Genomic DNA, 12254 nt, shown 5'->3' with positions numbered 1-12254 from the left:
GTGCAAGACTCCTTCTTGCTGCAGGCCCCTCCATTCCTCTTTTGCATCTGGTTGCTGTGTGTGGCTCTCCTGCTGCACGTGTGAGCATCTCCCAACCCCTGTATTTTCCTTCTCTACCTTTAAGTTTTGCAGGTTTCCTTTGCTCTCTTGTGCAGGCTGTTCTCCTCTGCCCCCAAGCTTATCACCCCTGTGCTTTCTTGTTCTTATTTTCAGCTTGGCATCTGTCCTGTTTCCCACCTCCTTTCGAATGCATATGCTTGCTGTCATCCAAATGCACCCCCAGCAATTCCTGCTCCATTAAAATATACAAACATCATCCTCAGCCATTCACAAATTGCCTCTTCCCAGCCTCAGAGTACAGGCTTTTTGAGCTTGTATGGATCAAAATGTTCTTTGGGTAGATGGGAGATTAATCTATTTGTTTCACTTACAGTTTTGGCAGCTATAAAAAGAAGCAAAACTAGCTTTTTGGCCATAAACCACTTCTTTCAGGTTGATTTGGTGGAGGCTGCTTTGTTTTCCTTTCTTTTCCCTCTTGAATCTGCCAGGGCCTCTAAGTTAAATAAATAGATTAATCTTCTTTCTGTAGCCCAGAGATCAGGTTGATGCATTTAAGAGCTTTTTCTCCCTCTAGACCTGTGAGATGTTCACAGATCCGATTCATATTTTAGAACTTCCTTCATGTGTAAAGAGGCTCGGTGGTGGCAGTAATTCTTCACTAACAGCAAATAGGGCTTCGTGCTCCTTAGGCTTCTTTTCTTCTGTGAGAGCTGAAAATTTTCCATCAAAGCATTGCTGATGAAAGCAGACTTTTGTGGAAAAATATCACTCTTTGCAGGGGTGGGGGGAAAAACTGCCTAAAAACCTGAAGGTCTCCTTCAAAAGAGAAAAAAAAGTTGGTATTTTTGCAAGACTGTGTGTCTTGAAGGTTGAATTACTGCGAGCCAAGTGGCTGAGAGCAGATTTCCAAAAGTGTATATACTTATCAGAACAGAACTGTGAAGAAGTGTGGCAGAACTGGGGGGAAAAAAAAAAAATCATTGCTTTTGAAGAGGGGAAAATGGTTTTCTGAGCAGCTCCCTTTTCTGTGGTGAAAGGTTATACAAGGAGTGTAAGGAGAGCTCAGGGAAAGGGAGTTTTTTTGAAGCAGTTTTGAAGCAGTGAGTCATAAAATCACAGAATGCTTCGGGTTGGAAGGGACCTGAGAGACCATCCCTGCCATGGGCAGGGTCACCTTCCACCAGCCCAGGTTGCTCCAAGCCCTGTCCAACACTGGACACTTCCAGGGATGGGGCAGCCACAGCTGCTCTGGAACATCCAGGAACCAAAGCCACAGTGGTTTGTTCCCTGTTGGAACAAAACTCAGACTCCCACTCAATTTTTCCCTATTTCTCAATGTAAGACAGTGGCTGGTTTAAAGCCTTTTTCCTGGTGATGCTTTTTAAGAAGGAAAGGATCTGGCTGTTTTCATTTATCCAGGTTCCTTTGCAGGTGAGAGTCTGCTCACCAAAGGGTGTCCCCAGGGCCACCAGTTTGAATTTCCCCTTCCAAAACCACTCCCTTGTCCTTGGCTGCACAGGGCATGCAGTGCAATGTCTGCTCTGTCCCCCTCCAGGGGTGGTTTAATGCCAGGGATGACCCACAGGGTGAGCAGGAGCTATTTATTCTGCTGAATAAATGTGCCAGAATGTTTGATAAATTTTTTTTTCCCCGTTTTTGAAATGGGGAAAACAGCTGGGGCACAGCTGCACACTGAGGGTTCTGTGCAGGCCAGGTATGGGCAGGCAAACAAAGCTCTTCTTGCTGCTTTTTTTTAGTTGATTTGGAGTCAAACCTGCCCAGCAACTTTATCCAAGCTAAACAGCCTTGTAATTATTTTTATCAGTGTGCTTAAAATGGTTAAAGATCACGACATCCAGCTCTCAGATCAGAGGAGCAGTGCTGGTGTGGACAACTCTGGCCCCCTGATTAATGAGAGCTGGAAGAAATCCTGCCTTTCCCCTTCCACCTACAGCCTCTCCTCTTCCCCCAGCCTGGTGGTGATTTTGCCTTTAAGATAACAGCTTCAAGCCAATTAAAGTGTGTCTCACACAGTCCTCGCTGTGGGAGACCACGGTGCTTTTAACTGCTATTGTTTGTTAATAAAAATAAATTGTGGGCACCGGGGAGGGAGAAAATCCCCACGTGGTCTTAAGTTTTTCTTGGTGTTTTGTTTTGTTTTGTTTTGTTTTTAACTCGGTGAGAAGTGGATTGTGGCAGCCAGGGAGGTTCTGGATGGTGATGTCAGGAGGGATGTGCTGGGATGGTTTGGGAAGGGCACTGGTCCTGTGATCCCCCCGGGTGTTGTGTCCCCATCCTTGGCTCTGGGTGTGCTGTAAATCATCACTCAGAAGCTTTGCTGAGCGGGAGGGGGACGAGGCACGGGCAAAACTGGTGTTTTGCTGCTTCCAGGAGCAGGAATTCCTGGCAGAGGGATGGAGCATCCTCTTGGTCATCCCTGCTGCAGCAACACGGCTCAGGAGGCTCTGCTAGGCAGGGTTACACCCAACAGCCCCACACTGTCACATCTTGGGGTGTTCTGTTCCCTGAATCCATCATTTTCTGTGCCTTGGTGTCTGTTTTCTCAGGGGAATTCCCTCGTTGAGGGCTTTGCTGTGCCTCAGGGGAGGCAGGGCAGAAATCAGGGGGCAGCAGCACCTTCTTCTGTGTGCCCAGAGGGGTTTGCCAGGGTGGGAAATTCCCTTGCAGGGCACCAGCTTAACCCCATTCCCGGGATAAAGGGAGTAAATGAGTTTTAATGCTGCCGAGTCGATGCTGTAATGGGACTTTTGTGAGCGTGATGAGGGGGCTGGTGGGGTTTTCACACTCATAATTCACTTGGCTGTGCCAACAGGCATTTCAAGTATCGACTGACCCTGGGAGGGCCTGATGGGGCGTGTGATAAACCTGCAGAGGAGAGGAAAAATTGAATAAAGATGTCCTGTGACTCAGCCTGGAACTGAAGTCTCCTTGTGCTCACAGGGCTGTGGCTGATAATGCTGGGGAAAATCTAACTTTGAGATAGGAGAGTCTCTGTGCAGCTCGTGTGAGGAATTAGGATGGGTACACAGCTCTTTTATCTCTGAGCAGTGATAGGAGAAGTTGATCAGGCTTTGCTAATTCTGGGGAGGATTGAAAGGGGGTGAGAAAAGAGAGTGGAGAGAGGAAAGTTAAAGAAAATAATCCACGGGAACGAGAAATGTCAGGAATACATTTGTCCTTCTGCTTCACTGCCTCCAGAATTCTTTTCTCCTTGAAGTTTCTTGCTTCTTTTTCTGGAAGTCACGAAGGGTGGAGGGAGAGGGAAAAAAAAAAAAAGAAGAAGAAGAGAGGGATAAAAGAGCCCAGCTAGGAGAATTAAAAAAAAAAAAAAAATCCATTTTATGTGTCAGCTGAGCAGATGTTTATCACTAATATCACCTTGCCCTGAATCTCACCTGCTCTGGTGTGAACTGAATGACCCTCACGGAGCAGAGCTGTGGTGTGAGGGGAAGCTGGAGCTCCTTTTATCCCCCCGGGGAAGGGAGATGCCACTGGTGCCTCTCCCTCCTTGGATCAGCTCACCCCTGGCAAGGGGAGCAGAGGAGAGTCGTGGTGGCTGGAGGTAAAGCAAGGCTCTTTAATGCTGATGAAATCCAAGACGAGACACAGTTTTTATAGGAACATAGAAATTGCCAGACTGGAACAGAGCTCTGCTTCCTATTGTTAACTATCCTTTTTTAGTGCTGGCAGCTTCCAGAAGCTGTGCAAGGAGCCTTGTCCCAAGGGGTGATTCTTCCAGCCCTCAAAAGCAGGGAGTTGGCCAGTCCCTCCAGCCCGAAGGGGTTTACACGCCATTCAAATCTTATTTTAATCTTCCTTTCTTTCATTTTCAAATTCACCATTGCAATCCGAGCTGTTGGTTCCCTCTACAAATGTCGATCCTTCCCCCTCGGTCTCACCGAGGCTCTGACTGCAACAATACCTCGTGGTAATGATTTACCCATGCTAATTATGCGTCTTGCAGAGGAAAACATATTGTTGGTGGCTTTAAACGGAGTGATTTTTTTTCAGTTTAATTGAACTTCCAGCTCTGTATCCCCGGGGCAGGCTGGCAATGCAGTCCCTCCCCTCCCTCTGAGACACACACAGGCACTTTTCTGGAGCCCAGCAACAGTCACTTGTTGAAATGTTGGTTTTTTTCCCCCAGGTTTCTTTCCCTCTTGTCTGCTCCATTTAAATTCGAGCCTCCCTTCGCAAAAGGCAAATAGCTCTCGCAGATGAGGCTTTGCAAAAGGCAAATAGCTCTCTTTGCCCGTCTTCGAAAAGAATGAAAAAGGCCCTGTTAAGTTGTTGTGTTGATGCTTGCCGGCAGTTTTTCCCGAATTCCTCGCTGCTCTGCAGCTGTTCAGCTTGCTGGCTCAGCTGGGAGGATTTTTTACTCCAGCTCTGCCAGAGCTGCATTTTCTCACCACTCCTCGGGCTGCACGGAAAGATCCGTCAACACCCAAAACTCGTGCTGGGGGTAAAGCTCTGCCTCTCCCCAGCGCCTGGAGAAGCCGCTGCCAAGTTTTTTAAAGGGTGTTTGTGGTTTCTCCAGAGGGTTTGCATCAGGATAAAGCACACACGGGAGGTTTTTTTTGGAAAGCCTGGTCCAGTGCAAGCTGGAGATGCTGTGCCCTGTCCTGCTGGGATTGCAGCCCATCTCCCGGGCCAGATGTGGCAGAGCTGGTGGGAAATCCTGCAGGTGATGGTCACATTCTGCAGGGTGATGGGGTTTTTGGAGATTTTGCCCAGAGAAGCTGTGGCTGCCCCATCCTTGGAAGGGTCCCAGGCCAGGTTGGAGCAACCTGGATGAGTGGAAGGCATCCTTGCCATGGTAGGGGGTGGAACGAGATGATCCTTAGGGTCCTTCTCAACCCAGACCATCCTGTGATTCTATGAAATAACAATGTACTTGGATTTTCTTGAGTGTCCTTGGCAGGCTGGGCAGAGGGAACAAGTAGGGAGGTGGCTGCTTTTCAGGGACTCTTCATTATCAGCACGGCAGCTTGAGGAGGGTGGTTTTTCTTTGGCGTGATTTAACATTTTCTTCTGCCTTTTGGCTTTTGCTCCACCGTCTACGAATTTTTCTGCAAAAATCTCCACATACCAGGACGCCGTGGTGATAGCAGTGAAGAGCAGCACCATCTCACACAGTCATTAAAAATGCATAAGTAGTTTCAGAAGCAAGTTGCTCCCTCCGAGAAGCAAATCGTCCATAATTCTGCTTGGTATTTAGAGACTTTTATCTCCAGAGAGAACGCAAAACTCTTCAGGATAGCCCTGATTTATTTTTATTCTCTTGAATTTTCCGAGCTAGAGATGAAAAAAGGGGCTTAACAGAGAAAGAATTTCGTAGTTGTGCTGCACAGAGGGCAGCCAGGGGTCAGCTCATGATCCACCAGCTCCTCAGCAATGCACCCACCACCCTCAAGGACCCAGCAAACTCTTTTCCAAGCATCCCACTCCTTCTGGGGGTAGCAGATTGAGAGTGCTCCATAAACAGCTGTCCATCAAGCAGGCTATCATAGCATGCTGTCAGTACAGTAAAGAGGAGCCATTACAGCAGGAGCTGTAAATGTACAGGCTGTGACATGTTCTTGGTGGGAACTTCAGCAGAGGAAGTTGCTTTGATTTATTTTCAGCAAACTGTGCCGAGGATGAGTTTGGGATAAGTCATCTTCACATGCACAAGGCTTAGTGCAGCAAGTTGCTATATATCCTTGCCTCTTAAGTGTTTTCTTGGCTTCCTTCTCTGAAGGACAGTTTTCTTCCCTCCCTCTCTGTGCAGAATTTTGGGCTGCACTGGAGTCAATACCCAAAGTTGTACCTCTGAGTCCTTGGTGCACCTGGGCAGGAGGGATGTTTTATGGCTTCTCCTGGGGGGGTGAGAGGCACCCAGACATGCACCTTGCAGCTGTAAGGATGAAAAAGCAGCTGGGAAGGTGAGCAAGGCAAAAATTACTTTATAGTGAAGGGTTTGAACTGTGTTTTGTGCCTGAATTTTGAGAGGAGGAGGCAGGTGAAACATGGGGACTGGGCAGATGAAGGAACACCTTCAAGAGCAGAAGCCTTGCTGCTGGGTTAGGAGGGAAAAATCCCCTCTCTCCTTTCCCTCTTATCCTAAATCTTGACTGCCTGCACTGGAATCCCAGTTGTAGCTACAGTTCCTTGGTGCACCTGGGCAGGAGGGATGTTTTATGGCTTCTCCTGGGGAGGTGAGAGGCACCCAGATGTGCACCTTGCAGCTGCAAGGATGCAAAAGCTGCTTGGGAAGGTGAGCAAGGCAAAAACTACTTTACAGTGAACTGTGTTTACCACCCTTTCATGCCTGAATTTAGAGAGGAGGAGGCAGGTGAAATGTGGGGACTGGGCAGGTGAAGAAACCCCTTCAAGAGCAGAAGCCTTGCTGCTGGGCTAGGAGGGGAAAATCCTCTCTCCCCTTCCCCTCTCATCCCAAATCTTGGATCCCAGCCTCTCTCCCTGCTGCTCAGCAGTGCAGGTGTGGTGTGATGGGGGGAGCACCCTGGTGTTGCACTCCCCAGGTATTTTCCAAGCCCCTCCATCAGCCAGATGGTCCGTGGGCACTGCTCGTGGGAGCCTGCGTGGTTCTGCTGTCTGGCAAAGCCCAAGGTGTGTTTCTCTCACTCCCAGCTGTTCCCAGGGCTCGTGCTCAAACATCCAAGGGCTGGGAAGCCGTTTGGAGCAGTGGGGAATGTGTTAGGTGGAGGCAGCATCCCCCTGTGCTCCATGTTCTAGGTAATTACAGCCCTGCTGCTCGTGGAGCAGAGCCCAGCAGGTGCCCTGTATTTATTATTTAGCTTTCTGTTAACTCTGAGCTGGTGGTGCACAGGCAGCTGCTGCTTCCCTGGGAATCTCTGCATTCAGCTCCTCACCAAACCTGGCTGCAAACAGGACAGGGGGCCTTGGGGTCTGTCCCTCAGAGCTGGAAGTCACAGGACCTTTTCCCAGACCTTGTGCAGTTCGTCTTTGCAGAGCCTAAAATGAGAACCACTCGTTTTGGGTTGGTGATTCACGGAGTCACAGAATCACTGAGGCTGGAAAAACCCTCCAGGATCATCAAGTCCCCCCTGTGCCCCATCCCCACCTTGTCCCCCAGCCCAGGGCACTGAGTGCCACATCCAGGCATTCCTTGGACACCTCCAGGGATGGGGACTCCAAATCCCCCTGGGCAGCCCCTTCTAGCACTTGAAAACCCTTTCCATGAGGAAATTCCTGCTGATGTCCAACCTGAGGCTGGAGGCTGTTCCCTCTCCTGTCCTTTGTTCCCTGGGAGCAGAGCTCGACCCCCCCCCGGCTCCCCCCTCCTGTCAGGGGGTTGCAGAGCCAGAAGGTCCCCCTTGAGCCTCCTTTTCTCCAGGCTGAGCCCCCCCAGCTCCCTCAGCCCCTCCTGCTGCTCCAGCCCCTTCCCAGCTCCCTTCCCTTCCCTGCACACGCTCCAGCCCTTCCATGTCCTCCTTGAAGTGATTCCACAGGGCTTTGGCAGAGAATGATGGGGATGTGAACTCCAGCATCCTCCTCAAACAGCAGGCAGGCATTTCCCTGCAATTCTCTGGGAATTGTGGGGTTTGTGCCTGCCTTTCCCCACCCTAGGGGAACAGGACAGCTCTGAGGTCCTGTACCAGCTGTTTTGCCAGTTGAGCTGCCACGAGCACCAATTCCCCAGCCAGGAATTCACACTTCCACTGGTGTGAGTAAATCTGACCTGATCCTGCTGTTTTTAACTCAGTATCTTGGAAAGTTTTAAAATAACTGCTTCAAAGTGCTCAAATGATATGTTGCTCCACAATCTGTCTCTGCCGCTGCCAACGCTTCCAAGGAACCAATTTCCCGTGTGCTTAACCTTTTAGGGCTTTTCCTCCTCAGGAATTACTCTGTAACTCCCACTTAAAAAAAAAAAAAGAAAAAGAAAAAGGAGAAAATTGCCATTGCCCTTCTCAGGGGTGGTTGATGATTTCCAGGCGGTTTGGAGGAGTTTCTGCTTTTTAAAAGTGGGTTGAGCACACTGAAATCAGGATGCCCTTCCAGTGTGCAGCTGACATTTGAGCATGGGATCCCTCAATTTCCTGGAACAGAGAGGATTGGGATGCAGAAGGCAGCGCTGCTGGTGGGAGCTTCCCAAGGGAAACGTGATCCAGCAAATGATCAAACCCCAAGGAGTGGAGATGTCCCAGTGCTCCCTGTATTGTCTTTATTTCTGTGGCCATGTCTCAGTGTTTCCTGCCTGTAAAAAGGGATAGTCCCTATGGAGACTGCTGAGATAAGCTGGAGGAAAGTCTAAATGTAATCTAAAAATAGATTAATTGAAAAATTGCAAGTAAAAAGCTACATCTTTTTTTTTTCGGACAAAACTCCTGGTAACTTCAAAGGCAGATTAAAGACTTTGCCTGTGTCAGGACTTTAATATTTGGCCCAAGAATTAGACAAATGGAATAGTGTGAGAATGTTTGCCAGAAAATTGGAGAAGGGAGAGATAAGGTAACAGATGAAACACTCAAAGTCAGCATTTAAGGACATTGCTGCCTGTGGAGATAATTTTATCAACTCCAGAGACAACCGTTTTTTTCTACAAAGTAAAACTCAACCCTCCATGTAGCTGTTTAAAATGGAATATGTTACAAATTTTGTTGAACTGTGCTGTGGGAGTCTGCTCTGGGACAGCCAGTGCCAATATCTGGGCTAGTGATAAATCCGTGGATTCTCTGCCTTCTGCTCTTCATTTTGATGGTGTTTTGACTTTGGAACTTAGACCTCTGTGTGGTGGGGTGGAAAAAAGATGATCCTGATTTCGGTTTTGTGCTGAATCCTTTTGTTCCTAAAAAAGGAGGGAAGGAGGTGTGACTGTCACTGGGGCAGGAGCATTACCAAGAATTGATTTTTAGTTTGGTGAGGCCAGAGTGACTCTCTGTCTGTGCCTACACTCATTCCTCACATTATGCCTTGGTATGAAAATGTTTTGTCCCATCCTAAAACCAGAAGCCAGTTTTATATTTTGAGTTTCAGGCTGCTCTGAGTGGAAAAAAAAAAAAGGGGAGGTGGGCGAGAATAGAAGTTAGAGATGTGACTCAATATTGATTTCCACTTGTTTTTGCTGAAATGCTGAAAATGCCAAGATGAAATATTTGGACTTTTCCTTGTGTTTCTTTCAATTTCATTTATATTTTTGTTGTCGTTGTTGCTGTTGTTGTTAGAAGCTCTTTGCCCGGTTTGATTCCAATTCCTGAATAATTCATGGTCCGTAAAGAGCTTTGCTAAACAGAGTCTTTGTCCCCAAGTGCTTGGCAAGCTGGGGGGGCAGTGCCACCCTGCTGTGAGGGGCTGCTGGGGGAGCAGAGGTGCTCACAGGGCCGTGTGTTGTGTCTCTGCAGAGTTATGTCATGCCCAGACCACCAAAGGGCTCCATGAGGATTTATGGAAGATGCCCCGTGTCTTGGCGCCTCTGGTGCTCCTTCTGCTGTGGCTGATGAGGATCTCTGCCAGCCCCCATTCCCTGAGGATTGGTGAGTACAGACCTTGCTCTGATTTCTGTTTCCACACCAGCCACTCTGGGTAGGAATTCCTGGAGCAGGGAATGCTGTGGAGGCTGCCCTGCCTTGGAGGGGTGCTCCCTGTTCAGGTGGGGTCGACTCATCTGCTGAGCTCCCACCTGCATTTTGGAAATGTTCTCTCCTTCCACTTTTAAATGTCCCACCTGCATTTTTGGAAACGTTCTCTCCTCCCTGCTGTAAATGAAATTCGGTTTGTGGTGAGTTTATGCACTTCAATATTGATTTTTGTGGTGTTAACGTTGCCTGATGGGAATCTCGTGTTGTATAAATTGAAAGCCGCTCCCTCAAAGACACACTGAGGAATTCAGCTTGCCCCCTGTGCCGTGTCCTACCCCCCTAAGCTCCACATAAAATGAAACAGTTCTCTGTCACAAATGTATTTGTCCTCTGTTGATGAGCCAAGGAGTTTTTTGAGCCCAAACTGCCCCCGGTTAAGCGATGCCACGAGGACATTAAAAAATTCAAATTTCTCCATGTGTAAGAAAATCCTGTGCATTTGGTCTGCTTTGGGTTGTATTAAACAGCGTTCAGGCAGAGCCACCATCATCTTCCCTGGCTGCCTGTGCAGGATTAGGAGACAGAAATGCATCCAGAAAGCTTGTAATGAAACTTGCCTCAAAGTATTGACACTTGGCTCTGTTGTTTAGGAAGGAAACTGCTTCTCCAGGCTGCTCTCTCTGGAGCTCCCAGCTGGCTTTATTAACTCTTTGCTGCAGATAAGAAGCAAATCTATTCCTGTCCCCCATTTGCACCTTTCACAGGTGACACCTGATGTAAAATTACCTCTCCCCTCTGCTGGTGGAGCAGGAAGCAGCTCAGAGATCTGGAGTCTGTGCACTCAGGGGTTCCCCATGTGGACTTGTTGGGGGTTTGATGAGTGTTGTTTCTTCGAGACACAGTTTGGTTTTTACGGCGCCTCCAACAAAAAAGTTAATAAAAATAAAGCAGAAAATAAAAAGAGGGGGGGAAAATATTACTGGCGGCCCTGAAATCATTCCCAAGTGCATGCTTTTGGCAAGGCAGGGAGATGTGGGGATCCAGCAACATAAATCAGGGCTCTGCACAGGAAAGGAAAAAAACAGACCAGAATGAACATTTAAATAGTCAAAGAAAATGCAAGCTAATGTTTAAAACAATCCTCAAAGCCATCTGGTTGCTGCAATGCACAGTTAGATGGTCAGTCAGGGGAGGTGGACATGGGCAATGTCCTGGTGGCTTCTTCACCAGGAAGAAGAGATTTTTCCCTGCAGCACTTCCCTTCCAGGCAGGAGCAAACACAGCGGTGCTGAGTCAGGGGCACTTGGCTTGTGAACCAAGCCCTGAGCTTCCCTGCTGCTGCTTTTTGGGGTTTTGGGTGGATCTTGGCCCTGGAATTTCCCAGTGGAGTTCCTAGGCAGCAGATTGCCTCATCTTTGAGCACACAGTGAATTTTTGCTGGCCTGGATGGTGCCCACAGTGAGTGTTGCATTGCAGTGAGCTTTAGAGGCATCATCTGGGCAGGAAGAGGGAGCAGAGTCCTGGCTACAGGGTGACCTTCCCTGTGCCTTTGGATGCATATAACGAGGCTGTCTTTGCTCGATTTCTCTCCTTGGCACACAGGAAAAAAACATCAGTGCAAACTGTTTTTTCAACCTCTTTTCTGTGTGTTCCCTTCTGCTCCAGTCCTGGAGAAAGCCTCCTTGTTAACACTGTTCTAGAGACCTCTGTGGGGGGGAAAAAACAACTCTAAAAGCTTTATCCAAAATGGAGATGTTCTCCTAGGAGTGTCTTTTGTTTGTCACTCAGCTCACCTGGTCTGGTCTTGGTGAAGCATCATCTCCACAGATGCTCAGAAGTTGGTTGTGCTCAGGGTATGAGGGAGCAGGCAGGGATGAACATGTTCTGAGCAGTTTTAAGAGCTCCAGGAGGTGTGTAAGGAACTGCCTTGAGACATCCTGGAGCTCTGGAAAGAGCCTCCCAAAATATCTCGGGATATTTTGGGACCCCAGTAGTTTGTGCTTGCCCAAGGCGTGCCCTTGAACGTGTTGTGTTGCATCCAACCCCACCAAAAGCTGGAGAAAGGCATCTCCCCCAGCCCTGCTTTCCTGCAGCACACAGTGCCTGTAGAATTAATCCTGGGTTTGTTTTCTGTTTGTTCACTCATGCTCAATAAAGTGTCAGGAAATTTGCCTGAGTTATTTACTGAGTTATTTACTTGGTCTCGCAGAGCAGACAGTCAGGGCCCTAAATTGGCATTCTCTGACTGGATTCATTGGGTGTGCTAACAGCTCATTTAAAATTCATATACAAGCCAAAGTTGTAGTTTATCCATGGCATTGCCCTAACTAGCAGCACTGACAGATGATCTACTGGCAAAATCCTTGCAAGGCCTCCTGTAGCTCTTTAAAGTGCTTCTGTCTGTAACTGCCTCTGTAAATCCCTTCTCTGTCTCTGCCTCCCAGCTTTGCAAACTTTATGCAACAAGCAAGACACAACTCTAGTATTAAGGGTATTTTTTGGGGTGAAACTTGCTGTTTTTCTACCCCATCCACTCCTGGCTCAGCTGGTGGACACTGTCCCAGTGCTTTGGGGTTTCATCCACCAGAGAAGCAGTTTGTGGTCAAAGCCTCCATGAATCCAAACTGA

General features: G+C 48.3%; 1 protein-coding gene across 1 annotated transcript in view; it reads left to right on the top strand.

The window, feature by feature from the left end:
* The window catches only part of GRIK4 (glutamate ionotropic receptor kainate type subunit 4), a 179230-nt gene that overhangs the window by 51570 nt on the left and 115406 nt on the right, over window positions 1-12254 (top strand). The window contains 1 exon segment of the mRNA XM_018078601.2: window positions 9450-9581. Coding sequence (XP_017934090.2) covers window positions 9500-9581 — 82 coding nt within the window. The 5' untranslated portion in view covers window positions 9450-9499.

The sequence above is a fragment of the Manacus vitellinus genome, unplaced genomic scaffold, assembly GCF_001715985.3.
Source record: "Manacus vitellinus isolate BGI_N305 unplaced genomic scaffold, ASM171598v3 scaffold_41_pilon, whole genome shotgun sequence".
In the NCBI taxonomy this organism is placed as follows: Eukaryota; Metazoa; Chordata; class Aves; order Passeriformes; family Pipridae; genus Manacus; species Manacus vitellinus.
This window is presented reverse-complemented; position numbering and strand designations above follow the sequence as displayed.